General features: G+C 37.9%; 1 protein-coding gene across 1 annotated transcript in view; it reads right to left on the reverse strand.

The window, feature by feature from the left end:
* Positions 1 to 25688, reverse strand: part of LOC129367864 (glutamate receptor ionotropic, NMDA 2C-like) — a 50541-nt gene that overhangs the window by 15682 nt on the left and 9171 nt on the right. Inside the window, exons 3-9 of the mRNA XM_055042483.1 lie at positions 21453 to 21807; positions 18252 to 18350; positions 9504 to 9569; positions 8675 to 8863; positions 7278 to 7618; positions 5822 to 5936; positions 3320 to 3531 (exon numbers count right to left, since the gene is read on the reverse strand). Of these exons, the coding sequence (XP_054898458.1) occupies positions 3320 to 3531; positions 5822 to 5936; positions 7278 to 7618; positions 8675 to 8863; positions 9504 to 9569; positions 18252 to 18350; positions 21453 to 21791 (1361 nt within the window). The 5' untranslated portion in view covers positions 21792 to 21807. The remainder of the gene's footprint in view (positions 1 to 3319; positions 3532 to 5821; positions 5937 to 7277; positions 7619 to 8674; positions 8864 to 9503; positions 9570 to 18251; positions 18351 to 21452; positions 21808 to 25688) is intronic.

Below are 25688 nucleotides of genomic sequence, written 5' to 3' on the forward strand. Positions count from 1 at the left end.
TTCCAGTCCCTGAGCTGTAGATGATCACAGCAGTTATTTTTCTCACATAATCAAGAACGTAATGTTTCTAATTTAACAGACAACAGCTATCATTTTAAAAAAGAAACTCAAATTGTTTTTTATCGTGAACTTAATGTGTGGGCTACACTGCAAAAACATAAAATAGTATAAAAAGTGTTTTTGACTTAGTTCCTGGTGCAAATATCTTGGTGCACTCGAAATAAGACAAAACTGATTCAGAGCAACGTTTCTGCAAGATATAGGAACTTTTTTTAAGTCAATAATATTTGAATATTGATAGAAAATGCACTTGTAACTAGACATTTTTCCTACATTTTAAGTGAAAAGTACACTGTGCACACAAATATTCTGATATGTCACGTGCCTTTGCATATCATATAAATAATCACATTGACCCACTATAGCCAAAAATGCCAGGCCCATTTTCTGGTCCCAGTTTCTTTAGAAAGAAAACTCCATAAATCAGTTTGAATAAAGGCCTGAAATTGATGTAACATTTCATAATCAGGGTCAATTTGAATGCATGTATTATTAAATATAAATGCACTTTACAAATAGAATAAATTAGATTATATTTGATTAAACTTTCTTTCTGACCACTACTTATTCAGAGCTCAAAATCAAATGATACTAAAACAGAGAAGTTTATGTTCTGTCATCAATGTGATCAAGTTTGCAGAAAATGTTGCAAACTTTACGCTTTAAAGATAGGAGTTTTTTTTATTTTTAATCTCTTTACAATAAAGCTGTCTTTTTAAATCAAAAGGGTTTAATTGTGATCTACATGATAACTAAAACATTTTTATATGACAAGAAAACTGAACAGAGCACATGTTTGTCATGGATGCTGGCTGACTCAAGATGAAAACGTTACAGAAACATCCATCTTCGACAAGCAGAATCATAGCTGTGATACCGAATGATGAAACTGGATGTAAACATCTATTTTCACACCTTTATCAGCTTGAGAGAAGCAAACAAAGTTGGCATTCAGAGAAAATCACATCATAACTAATCATAGCAGGAACACCTGTGCAAAGCTTTTGTCTCTTTTTTAAAGAATCTTTAGGTGTTATATTTGCATGCAGTTAAAAAAAATACCTATTTTGTATACTTCAGAAAACAAATATTTCATTTTCTAATGTTCTATTTAAAGCCTGAAATATACCAGCAAAAATGGAATACCACACGGAAGTGGGCTGGATTACCAGTACCTTTTAAAAATAGATGTCTGGAAACCATAAGGTTTGAATTAATATTTTTCTTTCCTCGATACATAAAGTCTTTCAAAAAAAAAAAATATCCATTGCAGGAACTAATTGTAGCTGGTGGTGTCTATAAGAGACTTTTCACAAGGTCAAACACTGAAGCTTAATAATAAAAACTTACATAAATGCATCAAATCTTTCCCTGATAATGTTGTATTTATATTTTATAGAACACAACTACCAGTGACAGATCAGTGGTATGCCATTTCAGCTACTGTAAAATCAAACTTCCAACGACTGAAGGCATCTGGCCTGGATCTCAAATGGGTTTCTTATCTGATGAATTTGCTACATGTACCAACTAACTTTGAAAATCTTAGGATAAAATGTCTTGAACTGGAGAATGAGTTGTTAAAGATGATGAATGATCAGAACTTCAAAACAGTCGCGATAGAAAATGAGTACTTCATATTTTTTCTTATCATTAGATTTTGTCATCCTCAAGGTTAGTAATATCTAAACGTAAAAAAGCCTCATAAGTCACAATTCTGCATAGGATTTTTTTTTTAATAGGCTGCAAGTGGACACTTCTTTACTCACCAATTATGTGCTTAAAACATGTCAAAGAAAAAAGTGTCAGGATTTGAGTAAAGTATAAATTGTTAAAATTCAACGTGTTCGTCTCAACATATCAATAAGGAAGAAGGAATGAACATCAACCAATGTTAGAGCGGTGGTCATAATGATATGCCCACTTGGTGTGCCTCGATTTTACTTTGGTCAGAGTTGGGGGACAGCTGGATAAAACTCTGAGAAGAAGAAAATTCTTAAATTAGTCAAAACTGGACAAAAATACCAAACATGGTGATGAAAGCCAAGCAACTTTCTGTCAAAGACCTAATCGAATTATGGGCAACTATTTCATGACCCACATTAAATTAGCATCTGGTCAGAGCATAATTCGCCACACTATAATACATCAGATAGACAGAAGTTGGAATTCAGGGATGAGTTTCTGCTCTTAATCAGCAGAGAGGTGGGCTCAGCCCCCTGGCAAAGGAAGCTATCATCTGTCCAAGGGAAGGGGGCTTAATGAGCAAGACAAAAAGTTTTAATCATGCTAAACATCTGCTGTACGGTGAAGCTTCTCAGAGTGCCACAGAAAGATTATGAGATTTACATAGCAGCAGTCCGCTCTCAAGCTTCCTGTTTATTGGTATCAGTCCAAATGGGACAGAGCGAAATAGTGAAAGAGAACCAGAAAGAGGCTACGTTGTCCCATGCTTTGACAGATGTCCCAGTGTTGGACAGATAGATCTTCTTTACTGGCAGTCAGTGTTTGGTTGCACCCAAAGAACAGCCTGTACATATCTCTTTCTATAATGAATGTCCATGAAACGGTTTGAAATAAGTAAGTGCGACACATATCTTCCTCCTTTCCACTATAGCATGATGCATCCCTACCACACAAAATTCACATACAATCTGACAAAATATGCAAAAGTTCAATAGGTCTGAACGCTTATGCAGGACACTGCACAAGCGTTCTGTTGTCAAGTCGGAAACTGTGAAGATGAAAACGAAGGCGTGTGGTAGAACATCCTCTGCGATGTTCGTACTGGTTTGAACGTAATGAAGAAGCTGCGTCCCACAGATGGTGTGGAAGCAGCTGGAGGTAATAGCTGTTTAATGTCTGTTTTCTGCTATGCACCAATCTGTGTCTGACACCAAAGGTGTGTTTTTAAACAGTTTCAAGCAGACACAATTACTCTGCGTTAAATGAACTGTGGAGGTTTGCAATGAACTTAACTAGAGCAGACAAAAAGGGAGGGGGCAGATGTCTGGCTCTTATTGGAACGTCTAGCTCTGTGGGTCTAGAATTATATTAGAATTTACATTATTGTGAGGACAGGAAGGCATAACCAAAATGTTTCTTTTCATAGATTTCACATATTATATATGCTTTGTTTTTTTTGTTTTTCTCAGAGATCTACAACTATTTATATCTGGGTCAAAATCTATATGTTTGCGGATATGAATATGAAGGTAATTTGTATGAACATACAAGAAGTTTGTATCCTTGTGTGTACCTGTCTGTGTGATTGGACTGACGCCTGCAGGGCACAGTGTTGCGAACGCATGTGCCGGTTCCTGGGTCCACGTTCTCGACCATGACAAAGGGATGCTCCTCGAGGGTGGCCACCGTCAGGTGGCGGTCATCAGATATGTGCTCCAGGAAGCTGCCATACCGTGGCCAGATGGGGTAGCGAACCTGAAGGATGCCGCGAGCAAATGTGCCCACCTGAAACGGTGAACGCGGGGGAGAAAAAGAGCTCATTGGTAACGCGAACATTCCCGTTCGGATCTGAAACGACCTTCATGTCGACCTTTTTTTATTCCACATGCCATTCCCCACAGACATGGGTGCATTTATTAAATTATTTAACGGCATTTGCATGTGCTGACCTGGGGACTGCAACATAAAAGGAAAATAGAGTCGAGTTTATTAACAGATTCTGCACAAAGAAAGTGACAAACACCTATGGCTAAAACAATAGACAGTTTACAACACCACATTTATAATATAGTTCATTATGAGTTGTCTTCATTATGTGTTATTATTTTTTTATTTTTTACTAATACTTTAGCTAAGAATCTTTCTGATTAAACCACCAATTAAAAGTTAAACTTCAACTATGTGGACACTGGTGACCAAACAGAGCCATTGAATGGACACATACCAGACAGATATCGTTCTGGAGAAGTTTGAAGAAAATTTAGGTTGTGAAAAAATATTTCAAGGAGTCCTATTCAATCCTTTTTTAAATAATGAAGCAAATAGGAAATATGCAAACCCACCGAGACATGGCAGGGCATTTGATATTGTGATGATAATGAAACAAAAAGATGTTGAAAGTTAAAGGGATGCTCAATTCCTAGAATGTAGACTAAATAAGATCAAACAACAAACACAAAATGAAGAACAAATATGATTTTGCCAATCCAAATTATCCCTACGGAGCACAAAACAGATATTAAAAATGGTCTGCGACACCTTGAGCAGCCGTGTAGCACTGTGACGTGTTATTATAACAGATGAAGTTCACAACATGGCGGAGAGAGGTAGAACAGAGCACAAAGTATCAGAACGTGGTGACATGAGACCAATTTCCAGCTTAACATGAGTTCTGTTTTGTTTCCGGCCAACTTTGACTCTCCTTGTAATATGAAGACACAACACAACCAGAGATCATCTGAGTGTTTTGCACATTTGCAGCACAATACATCTACATCTACGTTTGTACACACATTAACACATACAGTTCTGCCATGAAGTGACATTGACAAAGTGGGTCAGTCTTCCCCGGACAGAAATAAATGAGTTCAACCGCAGCAGTGAGATTACATTCAGACCTTTCTGGTTAGTCGCAGTTTTTCCAATACACCCTTAGGCACCAAACGTGTGCGTGTGCTGGTGTGTGTAAAAGGGAGTAAAAACACTAGAATGGATGGTAAGGTTATGAATAACAAGGAGAAGGCTCCTCCACAAATCAAGAAGGTAAATTATTGAATTTTGTGTCCTCTTAAACACACAAGTGCACTGCAATAGATTAGAAATTTAGTTTAAAATGTCAGCAATTCGATTAAAAACGTGGAAGTGGAATGTCAGCTTACTGAAACACATGTCAGTGTACTGTAGTTTATGCACTCACATTTGGTTGTGGTTATTTTTTCACTATTCTTTGAATCTGCAATCTCTTAAATGGACTTTTTAACCTATTCAAGGGTCTCCAAAGTTGTTGCATGTCCAGCATGTTAACAAGGGTTTTGCGTTGAGTGTCACTACTGAGTAGAACCCATCGTATGAGTTCTACTGTCATAATTAAATTCATAAAAATTAAATTAAAAGGAAAGACATTTCTTCAGTCTTTCTCTCCATAATCTCTAGATGAATCACAGAATACATTTGGAGACTCTATCTTTGCTTTAATTGGTATTCCAAATCTCTGACATTAAGAGGTTTTAGAGCTCAAAGCATCATGATGAGGGAAGTGAGCTACAAGTGTGTGTTTGTATTGCAACATCTGTATTTTATTTGCTGAAGCTGAGGCTTATTTATAACATTTTTATACCTGTAGGTAAAATAATTTAGAAAATGTTTTCAGTAGAGCTGGAGTACAGACAGGCACAGACATCCAAGCAGAAACATGGACAAAGAGATGCTCTCCGGGCCACATGGCTCAGGGTGATGGCACATCTATATTTATCTTTCTATATTTTGCAATAACAATAAAATGAATCCCAAGTCCAATTTGAAATTGCTCCCTAAAAGGAGTTTTTTTTTTCACTTGCATCTAATTAGAATATTAAAGCGAAAATAAAACTTACATAATATTGGTGAATGCAAATATCAATTTTTTGCAAAACAACAATTATAAATTTGTTGCAGATTTTTATTATGCACCAACACCGTGGAGAACAAGGTCAACATCCTTAAATCTGAATTTTAGTGCAATGGAACAGACAAATTTTCATGAAACTTTCTTGTAGACTGAAGGTTTGTGTTTGAATCTTGTCATGCTGCTGCTTACTTTGTCCCACAGTCTCTCCCGGTCCAAAGCAATGATGACCATAGGCGGGTTGGATAGAAAGCCTTGATTGTTGAATGACAGGTCTTTCTGTTCCCATGTTACATTCAACATGTGCCTATATGTCAAACAGAGACAAAAGCACAAAAACTAAGCAATCAAAGGGCGTAGCTTTAGCATTACGCACTGGATGTTCCATATTCATTTAAAACAGCACACACTCACAACAACCTGATTCTCATCAAGCCTAAAGCTTTCCTGAGTGGGTTTAATTTAATGTCTTGGACGGGAAACAGCTCATCTTAGATGATTGGTTGCACGTCAGGATGCTGCTACTAAATGGTCTTGATACCTTTTAAGGTCTAATTTCAAGGCACACTGAGTTTTGAACAATTAAACCAGGCTAATTTAAAATTTACAACAAATGTAAAAGAGGTACAAACAATGTCTTTTCGACAATGTTCACTCCATGTTATGCTTTGAGGAGTTCATAAAGCAAACACAGAAACTGTCCTCGTCTGTAAACATGGAGGCAACAATCGCTGCTTAGTGGAACGGAAGAAGATCACATATGAAATCTTTCATTCAATGCTTTGATTGAATGAAATCTGTTCCAGGTTGTGTGATCCACTTCCTCTCAGCATGTGAATTAATGTGATGAAGTGACTGTATGTTGTTATTACAGCTACTGTTACATAAGGTGTGTGCACTAGGTTGACTATTCACCTATTAATTTGCCCCTACGATTTACTATTTCCTCTTTTATTCTCTTTAACTCAATATATATCAGGTATAACACATCAGAAAATGTACTTTCATTTTTCAGGAGAAGGCTCCTAGCACCTCCCCATTTGCTGTAGCAACATACAAACACACTGCTGTCTGCTGCTCCCATTCTTAGAAGCCACGTTCTAGTGACTGTTTATCGGTAAAACAAAATTGCAATCTGTTTAAATGCATATAGAGGTGTCGCAAAACAAGGCCAGCAAGCCACCACCGGTTATGTAAAGTAATGATGAGCAATTGACAGAGGGGACACAAGCAATTTGTGAGCTCTGTGAGAATGCAGCAGTTCAGCAGCTGACAATGCTGCAGTCTGAATCTCCCTTGGAGCTTCCCATTACCACCCAATTAATGGCCATTTCCAAATTTTATTCAAATTTTATCTGGGCTGCATTTGATCATCTTTTGTTCCAAAATAACATAATTAGACAAGTCGAACTTGAAGAGTCATATAAGTGACTCTGCATTTAATTACTTTGACTGGTATTCTTTTTGTATCTTGTCTCAAAAGTTTTGGTCTGTACTGTGACTTTTTTGTCATATTTGAACATCATTTTATATGCTGATGCAAACTCCACAACAATATTTAGATCATCCAATGTAAGACAAAGGAAGAGATGATTAAAAAGTCATGCTGTTAAAAAAATGAAGAAGTGATGAATTAAACATGCCCCACCTGAACAGGGTGTTGTTCTCTGACTGTTTTGCCGGTTTACTGCAATCTCCATGTCCTTCAGGAATGAAACCATAAACCTTCTTGAAACTCTCTGCCCCTTTGGCTACAATGGCGACGCCCTCCCTTACTCTCTGCCGCAAGCTTTTCCTCCACTGGTCCGTGATCACACCGATCACACCTACAGGGAAGGTGGCAGGTGGAGGGCTGTTGGGGTTGCCTACGGCAAGGCTGGGGAGGATCCAGATGTAGCCGGGCCCCAGCAGACCCAACTCGCCTGCTAGACGAAACAGGTACTGCGCCTCCTCATGGGAGCAGTATGCCAACAGGACCTGGGAGTCCAACTGCAAAAAGACAAGAAATCTGCTGTTTATGAAATATGCAGGACACAGCATCAGATTGGTGAACCTCTGGTTCTTTCAAGTCAGTAATATCGCAGAATTCTGGATGTTTTGACAAATAGAAAATTCAAGTTTTAAAATATGTTTCCCTCTCTAATGTGATAAAACATCCAAAGGGGTTTTTGTTACACTTAGGACTTAAGATTTCAGCTCAGAACTTTACAACAATCTCTGGAAAATTCTACATTTTTACACTTTGACACTAGAATTTACCTGTAATTTTTATATTGAAAAACTAAAAGGCCATTAACTTTTAAGAAGAGATGTATTTATATAGCACCATTTATGTTCTGTATTTCATAGTAATTGGAAAATAAAACATAAGAAAGAAAGAAAAAACATACTTCAGATACACGATTCACATGAAATCCTTGATTTTTACAGATAAGCGGTAGTAAATGGCACCGTTTTCAGTTTGATTTAAAGGTGCCAACAGTTTCTCCATGTTTCATGTTTTCCAGGGCTGAGAACCAACAAAAACCCATAACACCAACGCTTCCTGTGTGCTGTGTGGCCTTCAGCCTAATTGAGTCTAGTTGAGTTAAGAGATCAAATGGACTGACCTTGTGGTGACAGGATTAAAGGTTGTGTCACTAGTATGCACAGTGCCATGAAAAAAAAAAAACCTTTCCGTCTCCCAGATTGCTCTGTTTTTGTTACATACAAAATGTTTCAACTCAAAAACATTTGTTGACACAAAAATCAAGATGTATTGTTGGCAAAAGATAAATCAAAGCTCCACCATCTTGGTGTTACATCGGCTCTCACTGTGGTTCAACAAAGTTTTAAAACCTTAGAAATTGGTTCCGTATCTTTGATAGTTGTCAATTATTTTTTTCCACCTAATCTTGAATTTCTTTAGATTTTGCATAGCAATTATAGATTGGAAAATTATGAGTTTGCTCCATGTTTGAGAACAAGAAGAAAAGAAAATATGAGATTCATCTGCTTTCCTATTTTCATGCAGAAGAAAATATGCAAACTGCTGTTTAACTTTACCTGCTGCAGCATGCGTTTGGTCTTCAAATCATTGGCACCAACCGACATTTCCAGAGACATGATATCCTGCAGACTCCAGAGAAAGTAGGATGTGTCTGTGTAGGACTGAACTATATCCACAAAGTTGTCATAGCCCGGCAACAAGCTGGTGATTACAGCAAACTCTGCCCAGTCATACTCCTCCAAGATCTGATAAAGACACGTAAAGGTAAAGGCGGAAAATTACAAATATGATTTGCAGTCTCGTGATTGACTTCCACCCCCACCCCATTACTCTTTATGAAACAGATCAACCTCAGTTCGATTAGCAGGGCATCTGTACATATTTCTTTTGGACCAAATGAAGGGATCTAGTTGTTTTACATGCTGTAGAATTGCTAAATTGATCCATAATTTCCCAACTGATCTGCTTGCAAGTTTGTCGAAATGAACTACAACTCGACAAATGATTATGTCCTGCGTGACTTTCCATAAGTGTCAATATGACAAAAGTTGTTGAGAATTTTCTGCCCATGTGAACAAGGTGAAATTAGGGTCTGACAGATTTTACTGGGATTGTCCGATCGACTTGGAAACATGTTTTACAATGATGTTATCCAGTCCCAAGAGAACATTTACAATCTGCCATAAATCCAGATTGGACTGGTTTGTGGAAATTGGGCCAGGACTTCAAATCAGGGATTCCCCACAGGCTCTTAGGATGTCCCTTCATGGTGTTAATCGGCCTATGAAGGCCCCAGGAGTCATGATTGACCCTTTAATTAATTGTTATGATAACCCTTTTCTTTCTCAAGGGTAGAAAAGAAATTTGGCTGATTGATTTTCGTACCTTGAACATGCAGATGACCTGCTGCTCCAAAGAAGCTCCCATCTGTAGAAAGGAGGATCCTTCTGCCTGTAAAAACAAACAAAATGTACAGAAACAGTTCTATGAGTTACCATGAATGCTATTATTTCTCATGTTCTTTTGACTGGACTCCATCTTAAGGCTCCAGTGAGTAATTTGACTGCCTTGTATCAGGCCCAGAATAAAGAGGTTGACAAAAGTTCAAGAAAATACCAAAAATGAATCTGAACCATATTTTAAATGTTGATTTGAGATGAATTAGCTCATTAATTGAATGTTCTAAACATACAAACAATAAACTTCTATCGACTGACAGGCAATAAACATCTGCTGCAGCATGTGCCCTGCAGCAGTAATGATACAAATACAAGTGATGCTTTACATAATGAACTTTTGCTGTGAATATAAATATTACATTTTGCATATTTACTGACGCATTCGTTTTATAGAAGCCTGGGATTCTTCATTTTCTGCCTCAGTCTGGAGCAAGTGTGTTTAAAGTGCAAACACTCAGTTCTGCTGCTCTCTTTCTGTCAAAAAGGGGAGGGCCAATGTTGTTCATGTCTGCGTGTCTGCATACATTTGCATACCGACTCAGAGTGCATTGACAGGGGAGGGCTTGTTAAACACATTTAACAAGCTTCAGCGTAAAAATGGCAACAACAGTGAGGGGAGGAGAAATAAATGACAAAGTGGAAACATGACAAGGACAAATCATAAAGCATGAATCATGTGTATTCTTGTCACCCAGCATTCAGAACCAGAGACACTTTGACAAACCAGAGAAAGTTTTCTGAAGAGGGTACCAGATGGAGCCATGGTGGCTCGCCAAAAGATTCAATTAACGTTTAAAAAAATATTTATGATGTATTTTGAAGAGCTTACTATTATAGTATAATTAAATGTTTATCACATACAGGCCCTGACAAAAATATCAGTTGTTGATTTGGGATAATAGTATAATAGAACATTTAGGGGTGAGGCTACAAAATAAATCCAAAATGTACTTTTAGGTCCATTTTATTTTTGTTTTGTGGACGTCACTGGCTCAACGGTTCTTTATAGGTGCAGACAAATTTCCCCAGAGGAGCCAATAAAATAATCTTCACCTTTTGCAAAAAAAAAAAGTTAGGTCATTTGTAATTATTGTTTGAACATACGTGTTTTCATAGTGCAAACATAAATTAACCCAATCATGTCAAGATTTCAAAGCAGGTATTGCTGATGAAATGTTTTGAGTCTCTCAAAGAATTTTATGTCTTGATTTTTTTCAGAATCATTTTGAAAGATTTTATCTAAATCCCATCAGCTAGTACATATTTAAGAAAATACAACTGTATGAAAATTTAAAGCATATTGTAGATATACTATTTTCATTGTTTCTGAAAATTCTGAATTCTGTGCAATGAGGTTACCATGAATTCAAACAATTTCCAAAAGTTGAAATGGGTGTAGTGATGACTCGGTACACTTCACAACATTTGAATTCAGGCAACAAAGTAAACAAGCTTCATTTGGTTGAAATCTATTTAAATAAAAAGCTACATCCTCAGCTTCTCATGCTGAAATTTGTTTACCTCTTCTCTGTGGGAGTTTGTTCTGTTTTGTTCAGATATGGCATTCAGATTTAGAGTATCAGTGAACATCTATTTTAAAGCCTGATTCAGAGAGACTTGGGTCACTGCCTGACTTTGTTAGAGTTGTCTCACAGCCAGCTGTATATTTTCTGGCGGCATCACTTTTAATCCATTTTCTCCCTAGTCTGACCAGCCTGATTATCATTTCGCTGCTGCAGAAAAACACATCTGCATGATTCAGTCTGGAAAGTCCTTTATGTTGGAACATGCCCTTCAAAAGTGCTTTTAGACAGTCATTTGTCCATGTGGTGAAAAAGGCCAGCGCTATCTGAGCACACTGGCAAAACTGATGTAAAGAAGAGTAGGTAAAGATATGGAAGTATCCAAAGTCTGTGCTTCATATGAGGATTCAGGATAGAGGTTATTTCTCAGCATTGACCTTTTCACCTTCAGAAGAAGCAGGGTGGTGGGATGTAATTGGGTGAAGTGACAGTGGAGAAGTTTGCCAATTAATTATGAGGTATCACTGAGGAATCTACTTTTCGTTGTTGTTGTTGAGATGGAAAATAAGAGGAAAGAGGGGAAAAATAAAAGCAACAATGCAGGAGGGGCTGAATGCAAATCTATACCACATTTAAGCTCTTTAATTGTAAAAACATTTGAGAATTTTCTTTCAACTTTCCAGGTCACACAGTACTTTGACACATAAAATCTCTATAATATACAGTTTAGTCTATAGTCGTCATGAAAAAGCTCAAGGAAAAAAAGGAGAAGTTACACTGTGTTCGGCGTTTTTGCAAAGAGTCCAGACACTTATGTGAAGGGGACTTGGTGTTAATTTCACTAAATTTATAAAAAAATATTCTCAATGAGTTTTTTTTTTCAACTCAGTTCTCTTTTGTGTGTTTTAATAATACAGTATGCTGAATTTAAAGTGACATTTAGAAAACTTTGAATTCTCTAAAAAGAAATATGCGTCACTGTCTAGACGCTCTATCCCAGCCTCTACCTCAAAGTTAACAGAGTTTGGGGATATAAGCAGACTAATGTTGCTGCAGAGCAGGAGCAGGTCTGTGATGTAACAAGGTGCAAGAGCACACAGGGCATTGACAAGTTTACATTTTCTGAATTTGATTTGTTAACTGCCAGGTGGTGTAAGAAGATGAAGATCAGCATAACAGTATATACAGCGTAATATACAGCGTAAATATATGAAGAAGTCGTAAATGTATGTTTAAGAAAATGCAGTGGAGAAGAAGTTACGCCATGGAGCACCCCGAAGGACCAGGTCTCAGATGTTTTCTGTCTGTTTGCTCCCTTCTGTTGATTTTCTCTTTCCCACAGTTGAGAGCTTCTGCAAAGCCCAAGAGAGCGCCGCAGCCTGAGGACTACCACAGGAATATCAGAGCGAGACTGAATTTCCACAAGCTTTATCTCTGTTGGAGCTTGTTTTGAGGCTCACCTTCACAGACAAAGTGGCAACCAGACCACCGGCTGGGCTTTGCATCAGAATAGCTCGTAAAAATAGCAGAACACAGGCATGTCAGGATGCTACAAAATAAATAAAAAATGGTTTGGCTGCTGGAGTTCACTGTAGTGCCCTACTTCAGCTGACATATGAGAAAACTGCTGAGGTGCATCATTTTAATGGCTATTAGACATGTTTGAGCTTTTTACACAAACTGTAAATCTGATGGAACCTTTGTTCAGCTCGCTTTTGTGTCTATCTAATTAAAGCAAAAATCAGACTTATTTCAAAATTTTAGGTTGTGGATTCAAATAGGAATTAGAACAAAGTGACCTTCTTTTCCACTTCTGCCTCTCACAGGAGCACATCCACATGAAGAAACAAGAGTTCGCCCTCCCCTCCTCTCATCTATCCCTCCCAGCCGTCGTGTTGCCGCCACCTTGGCAGCACGGCTGTCACACGCAGGCGTAATTAGCAGTCTTACTGCAGGAGCGTATGGTAATGTGACAGGAAGACCGTGGACATGGCGGCTGCTCACGTACTCCTTTCCTCCAGGGGGGGGGGCAGCTTTGTGCTGTCGAACTTCAGGCAGATCTTTTTTTTTTTGCAATTGACTGCATTGATCCGTTTGTGATTTTCAAGACATAAAACGGCGATTGTTTTCGGTAAACTGGGTCACCAACATTTTAAGAAGCTTCGCTTCATAGATAGAGAAGCAGAGATTTACAATAACCATTATGAAAAATTTTTGTTAAACCCAGCATGATATTTTGTGATTTTTTTAAATGTTTTTATTCAAATTTATCTAAGCTAAGTTTACACAATTTCTCTCCTCATCATTTTACTCAGACTTCTGACTGAAGTTCTTTTGCCAATATGTGATCTGGAGCACACAATAAATACAATGAATGGATTGTTTCAATTCTAATATTGCCGGTAAAACTATCATTTGATTTTGCAGTTGAATTAGAAACTTGAAATAGTTTTATGAATCATTATCTTGTAGTGAATCTTAAGTACAAAGATTCTTAGACACCCATTTTCAAATTGTGTAATTTCATTTTGTTTAAGTTAAATTTGATATGTCCAGTATTTTCATAACAACTGAAGGTGACATGGTTAATTGACTATACTATAAATCACACTATGTAACTGCAAAACAGTTACTATAAATCACACTAAGTAACTGCAAAGCAGTTACTTAGTGTGTAACTGTTTTGCAGTTACAAAGTGACCTTCTTTTCCACTTTGTAGGAAAAGAAGTGAAAGTAACACTAAGTCCCCTTCACATAAGTGTCTGGACTCTTTGCAAAGGGGTACCCCAAGCTACCCCTTAAACAATACATACACAATCATATTACTTCAACTTTTAATTACATTACAACCACACGCCCAGTTGTATTTTTCTGGTATTTTTGGTATTTCTTTGTATTTTATTACAATAGACAAAATGGTGGAGGGAAAGTTTCAAAGACATTTTGCAAGCTAAGTTGTGAGGGGTGGTGTGATTCAACGTTTTTGAAAATATTATTGCACCTTTTCATGCAATAACAGTAAGTAATTTGTAATTCTCGCCAGATTACAGTTTCCAAAGTATTAGGTTATAGTTTCTTAAAATGCTTAAGCATCAAAATTAAAAAATGTGATTTAAGTGACTTTTGACATCTGACCTTTTAAATATTCAAAACCACAATGCCTGACTCCATGCATACGCTATTAGATTACCAGTATGACTGACAACTTTATTAAACTTACGAGAGGCCAGCTGTCACGCTTAGGGGTGACTTGGCCATTACCGTAGTTTCTTGCTTCCAGTGGGAACGCTGTGCAGCGGCCCCGATTTTTTTCATGACCTCTTTATGAAGCCTTTGCTCTGATTCGTGAGGGCAGGGAAGAGCCAAAATGAACAGGGGGTTGAATTGAAGACACTCAAGAACAGAAGGTTAAACAGAGAACGCAGTTTATTTTGGCCAAATAAACAAACCGACAACCCCCTCAAAAAAGAAACAAACATCATGATCCAGTAAGAGACGTCTCGCTCCTTGAACCAGTGCAATCCAACATCTCAAGTTCAGTGTGACCTTCAAACGTAATTAGCTCTTACATTTGAACCTGAAGCAACTACATCATGCACTTTGCTAGCAGATATATTCCTAATAGTAACCTTGTTTATACTCAGTTTTATAATCACAACAAATAAATTTTAATAGCTTTTGCTGAAGCACAGATATTTAATGCTACTTTTTTAAAATGCGGTTAACGGCAAAATTTGATCTTTCCTTTGATATAGTAATAAGAAAGATGAGGGCTAAAGCCATGTTGCATTTTATCCATTAATCTAAACTGACTGTCCAGATCATAGAGAAATAACCACAGATACAGTTAAGATGCCCATGATAATTATAGAGGAGCTGTGGAAATTCAAAGCTTAGGAATTTATTGATAAGACTATGCTTGTTGATAATCCTCTACTTTGTTTCGGTCCAAAAGGGTCTACCTGTTCAAGATACTGTAATATTAGAGCGTTTGAAGAGTGCTGCCCTAATTTTTCCAACTGTGGAATATTTTAGCAGTTAGATGAAAGTTTTGCATGGCATGTTTAGGTTTATTGCTGTTTTCTCTATAACTGCCATGATGACCACACATCTGGAGGCAGCATCCTCTATAGATCACCCAACACACCACCAGGCCTGCCAGCTAAGAGCAGAGAAACTATAGGAGGAAATTTATCCAGGCTATGATTTCCAACTCCTTCGAGAGGCGCGTGTTTTTTCCTCTTTCCTCGCAGGGCTCATTGAACAGTCTTTATGCCTTTTTCTCAGCCATTCCTCACGCTTTCTCATTTCCTCCTCCTCGCTCCTGCTTGATGTATGTACCGGATGACAAAGGACACACTTCCTCTCCTCCCTTCAATCTTTTCATCTTTGTCTCATTCCCTTCTTCCTTGTTTGTGAGCAATAGAAAGAGATCATTGAGACAGCAACCGCAAATAGGCGGCCCGGGCGGCTGCCGCTTCTTTTTAAACCATCATCAAAGGCATTCATCATCATCAGCCTATTGATAATTAAGTGGAATTGAGCTCTTTTATCCTTTAAGAGTATCATGCGCTCATGCATGCGTCTTTCTTCATCCAATCCACCTGCCCCATTGAGGCAGACACTGCTGATAAGCTTTTTTCTTTCTAATGACAACAAACCAATGTCCAAGGAAGGAAAATACAATAAAGGTGAGAGTGCACAGGGAGTGAGGTGCGACACAGAGAGCTGTCACTAAACTCTGTGAAATATTAAGAAAAATAGTATCACCAGGGCAATGGATAAACGGTGTGTCTGTTGGCTGCTGCTCTCACTTTGAGAGAATAGTTAAATGATCTCAACTTGAACGAGTCCCAAAATAATAGTTATAAAAACATGGCAGACATTATGTAGGAGTGACAAACTATATAAGCATATTTAGAACCTGAGAAGAAAGTAATGCTACATGTTCACCCAGGTATCCAGGATCACAATCTTCAAAGGCCATGTGAAAAAAATCATCAGCCAGGTGCTGCTAATCATGCTAAAATGGATTTGATCACCAGTAAGAAAACTTCAAAGTAGGAGTTTTGGTTTTGCCAGTAAGGAACATTCAAATGTGAACATCCAAATAGTAGTACAATGCAAAGCAGGATACATATTGGCAATAATGCAAAGAAACAGCTGTTGATGCCCATTAACCTGGAAGGGCAATGAAGCCATTTTTATACCTTGCTAGATGTCAAAGCTGTTGACAGAACTTAAACAAAGTATGTCTTGTTTGGCAGGTCTGTCCTTTAGAAAGATGAGACAAAGCAAAGATATCCATATCTAATCTGCTGTGTGGTTCCACATCATGCCAGAGAGTTATTTTCTGGTGGCGCTCTGTTTGGTTGCCACAACGGCAGATTGCAATGGTGTGACATCAGTATACCAGTTAATGCTCCATCCCACATACTTCATTCGAAGTCTAACAGTCAACACACAGTCACGTGCTTCTCGGTCATTTGTATTCTGACACGGTGCCTACTTCTCCTCCTACTTCTGTTGTATCTCCTTGATACAACAGAATGCAAAGCAACGGTCACACCGCTACCTGCTGGCCTTCTCCCTCCCTTCCTGCATCTTCTATTTCGCTTCTATTTCGTAATGTTTGTTAAAGATTGAACTACAAGTTGCTTTAGTCCAACTAAAGCGTGTCTTTAGTTGTTTGTTTTTTTTTTACAGAACTGTAATGACAATTATTGAAACTTTATTTTTCATTGGTCATAGAGAAGATGCAGCCAAAGATGGCACACTGAATGAACAGAGGCTGTAGACTCCTGATCAGCAAATGCTTTACAATTCCCGATTTTCAAGGGATCACAGACGAGTGTTGGCCTCTGGCATATTTCTAGTCATTTTGATTCATTTGTCAAAAACTTTTTGGAAGAATGAAGAATCTACAAATTCAAACAACACAAATTAAGAGGGGGGAGAACAAAACCGAAATAGAAAGCATAAAAGAAGTGTGAGAAAGAGGATGATTGTTTCCCTCACAAAAGAGAGGAGGGAGACTTATCAGTGAGACAGTAAAATGCTGCCTGCAGGCAGCTGTCAGCCAAGCTTCAGCGGAGCATCTTTCTCCTCTCTCAGCTTCTAACTCACTCACTCATTCACTCTGCCTTTCCCACTTTGCCATCAGAATACAGTAAATCAATCAGCCCCCTGCAGCTCTGATGCCTCCTGTTTAATACCCATATATAACTTGACATCTGTGGATAACTTTTGATTAACAGGTAGCTGGTGACTACAACAGCTACAGTTTAAAAAATGCGGAATCCATTATTTACAGGCGCACAGCTACACTTCTGCTCACCGTGGAACCCTCGCTGGTGGATAGGTGTGAGAAGAAATACTTCGCCTTGCCTCTCGGCGTGTGTGTCTCCTCATGTGTGACAGGGTTTATTTGCATGTGCTTCACTGTGTGAGAGTTGGTTCTATAAATATGAGGTGCTCAAATGTGGCAGTTCAAGCAACTAAGGAAAAAGGGCAGATGAGCGGAAAGTGGGAGATGAAGGGATGAATCCATTTTCCTGATTCAAAGTAGAGACAAAACAGAGATTAAAACTCCATCTGGTGTCATCAATCTTTTCTTTACAATAACTACACAGCTCACTGCTTTGCATCTCTATTCATCAAGGAGATACAAGCTACATCGAAGCAGAAAAAACCTGTCTCTCTTCTTGTACATCGGGATGATTGATCGAAGGCAAGATCGCCTCTTAAAGTCATCTATCTATGCAAAGTTTTGTTGCCAACGAGTCAGACTTCTTCCCAGGCAGGGATTAAACGAGCTAACAAGGGTCAAAGGCTGATCTTTCACACGTCTGTGTTGCTCATATCCAAATATTTGCATTCAGCAAGTTTCTTGCCAAAGTAGTTTTCACCGCTCTGACCTACATAAGTTGTTCTAAAGTGAACAATGTCAATGCAAAGAGATTCTAAGACAGGAATCCGTGAAGAGCAAGGACAGCTTCTGACATGTTTACCTTTTACACAAAAACACAAACACGCCATATACATTCATCATTTTTGCATGCTCTTTTAAAACAAGATGAGCAGTGGAGATTATTCGTCAGTTTGAATATCTCTATCATTCACGGACATCGTGTTGGTGTATTGACAGTACCTTGTATGGAATAACAACTGCGGAGCCACCACTGATGCCCACAATTGGCAGAGCTGTCTGTGTGGAGAGGAAGTCCAAGATTTGTGCCACTTCTGCCACCTGAGGAAACAGATGGACATCAGATTTAACACTGCTGAAAGAAAAACTGAAACATTTTTAAAGTAAAAAAAATCCAGATATTTGAAACTGGTGTAAGCAGATTTAAAATAATTTAAGGTAGGAGGAAGAAACATACAAGGAGCCCAGGAATCATAAAAAGTAAAGGTGGCATCAATATTTAGAAAATGAGCTATAATACATCTTCATGGGAGACTTTTAATCTCTTGCGAAATGGTTACAAGTAGAGCTGCACAGTTGTTCCATTGTTGCCTTGAAACTAGAGGGATTTGGGGTCAACACCTGACTGGGATTTTCTGTGTGGAGTTTCCATGTTCTCAAGATAATTTGATTTCCTCCCACAGTGCAAAAAGATTACTGTGAACTGACTCTAGGCATGACAACGGTTGTGTCTCTGTGGTATCCTGAAATGAACTGGTAAACTGCTCAGGCTGTACCCCAGCTCTTGCTCATTGACTCCTGGAGAGCAGATTAAAAACATTTATGATGAGCTAAATTGATTGACAGTCAGGAATCCAATCATACCCTCACAACCAAAAGAAACACACTGGAATTTGATGCCTATGCCTTGTAGGTGGGTGCTGGTCATTTTTCCCATTTCTCCATTTTATATCTTTGTGGTTTATGTTGTCTCCTATGTAAACCAATTGGGTACAAAGCATCCAAAGGTGCCATCTGCCATGGGACATTTTGCTCAGACAAAGCATAGAATTTAGAAAGATGGGGTGATAAATCAGAGAAGGGACAAATATGCCAAAGATATTTCCATTCAACTTTGAGCTTTCATCAAACTGGGTGATTCTGATGCTAAATTTCCTATCGCCTAGGCAAAACAACTCTGTATGGCCTGCAATAGAAAACTGGTGGATCATAAGAACAAGTTGGAAAATTATACACTCACTAACAAATTAAATAGACTTGATGAAGCTTGGTAGATAGTTTCACCATTTTACACGTTTGTAGTTTTGGCTGTTTTGTGCCCAGCTTTTTCATGATGGCAGGCATGGTACAAGTCGGAGTCTGCCAGGCATCGTTTTGTACTGATTGTAAAGTCCAAACCATCATAACCTAAACTCTAACCCTAATCCATCAACCATGAAATGTATATTTCAGTTACCTACCTATCTCCCTATGGTCTAGTCAAGGCCCACTGTAACTAAATGTTAAGTGACTTCAATAAATAACTTCTACCAGCAGAAATTTAATTCTTCTGTAATCAAACGCTTGAATTTAATCAAATGCTTGAATGGACTTTTGGGTTTGCATGAGGCTAGGTGCTTTCATTTTGCCACTGCCAAGCATGGGAGGTACACACTTTGGGAAGTTCTTTACTGGTTCCAAAACTGGGCCATGGTGATTTTTCTTCTCTAAATGCTCCATTAAGTGCTTATGTCCTCCAGTACTCAATTTAAAAAATGACAATAAGATGAATTGCTGGGATAGCTAGTATTAGTCTGAATTATCTCTTGCATTATGTCAAATTAAACATTTTTAATCTATTGATTTGAGGTTATTTCTGAATGTGTCATCATAAAATGTGTTGGTAGCAGTTGTCATACCAGCCCTTTAAAATATTAAAAGCAGAAATGTTTTTTTTTGTTGTTGTTTTGTTTTTTTTGGACCCTGGCCACACCATTAACTTACTGTGAAAGTTTGCTACATTGAAGAGTCTCCAGTTTCCTTCTTAGTTTGTTATAAAAATACAAGAACTGAACCAGATTTAGTGGGAATCAGTTCATTCTTTAAGGGTCATCACCCTCAAAATATTTTTACAAGGTACTATATTGAGTCAGTCCTGAGAATAAAGCCATATGACATCAATTCATTGTGATATCCTCTTTAAGGCATGTTGTATCTTTCACTTTTACTTTTTTTAGAGAGATTTTGGTCTATCTTTCTATTTTGTGCACCTAGTTTTGTGGATAACGAGATGAATTAAGGATCAATACAATTTTTTTTTTTTGCTGTGTTCTTCCTTCATGCACAGAGCTACTCAAATATATTTCCCTAGCAGGGAGATCAGCGTACAGCGTGACTCCCAGGATCTACATGTATGGATTCAACTTTTATATACTTTTTAAAGTTTACAAACTGAGGCTGAATTTGTGCCGATCACACCTCAAAGTCTTTCCTACGTCTGACTCAACAAAACACAATTTTTTTTTTTTTTTCCCCCAGCAGTACGTCACCATTTAAGGGAACTAAGGCTTCTTGAATTGAGATAAATGAAGGCTTTGGTTGGCATTTCTAGGAATCCTATAAGCATTTTCCTCTGAAATGCTTCAGACCTCAACTTGACCTCCATAGATCCTTAATTACATCACGACCAGAGAAAATAGCTCCTATAAGTACTTTGCTGTAGTTGTGGGTTGTGGTTGGTCTGATTGTTTGCATTGAACGAGTGCTTCTTCCACAAAAATAACATTTATATGTGGAATTTGCCATCAACCGAGAGAATATTTCTGTCATTTTTATAAGTAAAATTAAACTCATTTTTTGAAACTACAAACTTGCCACAGGTGCTTTTTATTTTTAGTGACATTCATTCTCTTGAGCTAATTATGATGCAAGAGTAGCCATGACATATATATTGGCCTTTCATTAATTGTTAAAAGTAGACTTTATCTTTCTTTTTTACAAAAGTACATCAAGGATTTACATTGGTCACAAATGAGTTTGTCTGGAGGAAGCGATCAGATTTATTTGACTGAAAAAATGGGGTTGCAAAACAATAAATTTGTACCTCCTTTTAAAGAAAGAAGTTGTTCCACTTGTTCCAATTTTGAGACACCGATGATCCACACCATGAATAAGATGGTTGTCTCAAGAAAAAGAAAGCTGTTGGTCTCATGGCAATGGCAGGAATTTCTTATGATCTTCATATAAAAAAATCTGTGTGTTATTTAAATTGTTTCGATTGATTGATTGATTGATTGATTGATTGATTGATTGATTGATTGATTGATTGATTGATTGATTGATTGATTGATTGATTGATTGATTGATTGATTGATTGATTGATTGATTGATTGATTGATTTAGCACTATGGTAAAGTTGGATATAATAGAGAAAAAGACTCTTACCTGAGCGTCTGCACCTGAGCCCACATCGTCCTCAAACACCACCCCATGCAGCTTCTCAGTTGCCATTGTGTCGCAGAGATGTGTTAGCAGGTCCCGGGGGTTGGTGTCGTTGACCAGCACGGTCACAGGGCTAACCACCACTGGCAGATCGACGAAGTTCTCCCCACTAAGGCGACCCCTGACCTCGCTCTGATAGCTGGAGCCACTGAACACCACAGCCACGTTAATGGACGAGTGGACAAGCAGTGGCCGAGCCTGCAGTGGGGGCCAGAGCAGGACAAGCAGGAACACTGGAGGCCAAGGAGAGTGAGGAGGAGGAGGTCTCCTGGGTATGGCCATGTTGGCAGCCTACTGCCTGGATAGGAGAAGAAGAGGAAGAGGGAGGGAAGCAAAAAGAACAACGGTCACACATTCAAGCTGTGTTACATTGCTGATGTTTCTGACATGAATCCTAATCCATCCCTATACATCCGACCCTTATTTCTCTCCTCTGTTTGACCCTTTTGTATGACAGTATTAGCCTTGAATTTAGACTCTTGTGTCATCATGAAATCTGTGCATGTATGTGTGTCAGAGTCAGTGTGCATGTAATCCTCCATAATCCAACCCCCAGTGTCATGAATGTAATCACCTCTTCATCTCTACACATCTCTGATTCAATGCGCACACATACGCATACACACACATAAAGACAGGATGCCAGAATTATTGCACAGGTTCTCAATCCTCATCACTGAGCTTGCATTACATTATGATACTTCAGACAGAATCTCTCCACTTGGTGTGATTACATCAGTCTGCCATCAGAAGCACTCAAAGTGACAACATGACTCAAACAAGAACATTCAGAGCCTCATTAGACAATGTCTGCCTGTGTTTAAAAAAAAAAGCTTCATCAATTTTGGTTCGTATTTATGAACGTGGTCATCGACATCGAAACAACCTCAAATGAAACAAGTTGGAATGAATTAAAACAGAAATGCGAACTGAAATTATGCCCACAATTATATCGAAGACAGTGAAGTGAAAATATGATGAATAAAGGCTACAATCTGATTTATTACTGCTCCACAAGGGACTACAAAAACTGCTTGTTGTTCAGCCTTTGTGGTTGTTCTGTTTCAACAAGACTCAGCAGTTGTGTAGTGTACAACAACACACCAGATTTGACCTCTCTTATTGTTTTACAATAAGTGTCATGGGTTTTCTCTGTTTCAAGAATATCTTTGGCAGGAAATGGGTTCAGTTACTGCATCATATTGCCACAATAAAACGATTAAATCTTGCACAACCAAAATTCTAAATAGGCCGACTGGATTTATTTAGATTTTTACGGCAGTAAGATCACCAACCACGTGAATGCTTTCCTTCTTTCTGCTTTCTTTCCGTCTTTTTCCCAAACAACGTCTATTTAAAAGATTCGGCAGACATTTAGCATTAATGTGTGATTTTTGACTACATGTTAACAATTTACAGGGCAAAACAAAAAGGCAATTATTGTCTGAAGTGATTTGATGGTAGGAAGAAGTTTAGTGGTAAGAAAATGGTGCACATATATGATTTATATCTAAACCGGTTTTGCTCTTTCTGTGTATATTGATGTTTCTTTTGATTTTCTGAATGTTTAATGAACTATATTTATGCTATCAAACGTCTATAATCACTAAATTTCCAAGTGCAGACTCTTCCACACTTTAATTTTTGCTTCACAGAGCTTTTCTGTGAGGCATTTGCATGTTTGTATGTTTTGGGTTTTCTCTGGGTTAATCATAGTCCAAAAATGACTAAGGCTAGGTTTCCTTTCTTCAGGAGTGAGTAAATCTAAGCTTGTTTGAGTTTCTGTTATTCCTCCATTTTGTTTTGATTGATGACCGCAGACCTGTACAACTTCCCTCTTAACCACTGGCCATATATAAATAGATAGATGATCTTTGACGTTTGCACAATTTTTGTCTGTAGAAAATAATTTATTACTTAATATTGATGACCTTCACCACCACCACCTTGTATGGGAACTACCACTGTTCAGCTCAATACGACTCGATTCTTTGATGCCACAGATGCCGAATGTGAGCATGAGGGATTTTGACCCATCTATTCATTCTGACATAATCCTAGTGTGGACTCTATGCCTCTACAATAACATCATCCTAATTCCTGCTCTGTTGTCAATGTTGCAGACATAAACAGTGCTGTATGTGGGCGTGTTTTTATGCAAAAATTCTGCTACTTTTTCCAGTTGGTGAAGGGAAGGATTAAGGTTTGGATTTTTTTTTAGATACAGTTTCTGTGATGTCAAAAGAAAATTGCTTGTTTCAGATAATTTGGTAACACTTCATTTGACAGGTTGTGAATAAGATTGTTATAAACATGACACAACCTGACATTAACCAAGAAATCATGATCTCAAATAAATTTGTTACAAAAGTATTACAGATTACTACACAATTTTTAAAGTTTAATCAGTAACACTTTTATAACAAATTTATATCAGATCATCATGTCTTAGTTAATGACAAGTTGTCATAATGAAGACATTTTGAATAATAACAATTTTGTATTAAAAGTGTCATGATTCACCAAATGACACAGTCAAATATTCATGAAGACTTACTCATGTTCAGGACAGGTGTTATGTCATGTTTATGACGGTGTCATGACAGTCTCATTCACAACCCATCAAATAAAGTGTTACCAATAATTTTTTCTGTCTGTTGTCTGATCTTATGCCAGCTGAGTATTTCTAACCATTGAGTAACTTGAATGTTTTACATTTGACCCTTGTTATACAAAGATCATGAAAAAGAATGAGGCATCCTAACTAAAATATAATTATTAGAATAACAAAGTGTTTATAATATGGTCCAAAACCAGAGGACCAAAGGAAAACAAAAAAGGCAACAAAATAAACCCAAAAATAGTAAATGTAGATTTTCTCACAAATCTGTCAGTTTTGTAATCATCATTTCCATCTTAATTTCCTTAACAATTCACACCTCCAGAATCTGCATATGAATTAGGCTCCTTTTATTAGAACATTTGCTGTTTGAAGATCGACCCCTGCTGGGGCAGAACCTTTGAACCTTTGGTGAAAACAGGAGGGCTTTCATACAGTGAAGGATGGAAAGAAATAAGGCAGATCTTCAGGTACATGGTTATATTTAATAGGTAGAAAGGGATAAACAGTGAGTCGGTGGCCATCAGAGACTCTCTGCTAATGAACAACAGCTCCCAGCTTTGATTCAAAGCAACAGAGTTAAACGTGCACCACCTCCTTTAACTCCCTTCACCAACCTGGCACACCAATCATTCAGCTTAATAAGATTTTCAGCTCCTGGGAATTTGGAGTTCATATGAAGAAAGATACAATTTGAAACCTAGAAGCAATCCATTGTTATCAGAAACAGCCAGATGTAAGCAGAAAGTCAATGGTCAAAGATTGTCTAATTTGAGCAAAGTTTGCAAATTGATGTTTCAAACTTTTTCTTACTTTGCCTCAATATAAAGTGGAAGTAAAAACATACATTTTGATTTGTTCAAACTTTTTAAAACCTGAAATGTGTGATGGACATTTGGACTCATGATTTAAATATAATAGAGGCAGTTACCTTTCCAAGTCCTGTAATTGGTAAACAGAGTTGTGTGCATTTTATTCTCAGTGTAAATCCAACTCTTCTGTGAAAACCAGTAGACATTGACATTTGTCACTGTAGTGTGGCAAAATATGAAAAGGCTTGAAGGCCTTTATATGCCACTCAAGTTGCTTAGAGCTCACAGATAAGCACAAACACAATTTTAGCTCAGCTGAAAAACTGTGCTCCATGTAGAGGAGACAATAATGCACTGGTCAGTGTCAGCTCAGAAGAGGAGAAGAGGATAAGAAAGAAAATCATCAATTTAGGTTTTGCATTGTTCCTTCAGCCTTGGTTTGTTTTTCTCATTCCACAAATAATATGACCAGCAGACAGTTCGGACTGTATGTAGACATTGACCGAGAGTAACAGGCCCCAGCGGATTGGATGGGATGATGAAAATGATCTCACTCTGGGTTTGCTGTTGAATGCACAGCAGAGTGAACAAGCAGATGTAAATTAGGCCTACAGGTGGCTTCAATACTTTAGCAAGCCAATGCAAATTAACTGAAAAGCATACTTTTGCTTTGACTATTGAAACATGCAAAACAATTTTTGATCTTTTGATTTGTGTCATTGATTCAGTAAAGACAGTGGGATTACA

This window comes from Poeciliopsis prolifica, unplaced genomic scaffold, assembly GCF_027474105.1.
Source record: "Poeciliopsis prolifica strain line A6 unplaced genomic scaffold, Auburn_PproV2 SCAFFOLD018, whole genome shotgun sequence".
In the NCBI taxonomy this organism is placed as follows: Eukaryota; Metazoa; Chordata; class Actinopteri; order Cyprinodontiformes; family Poeciliidae; genus Poeciliopsis; species Poeciliopsis prolifica.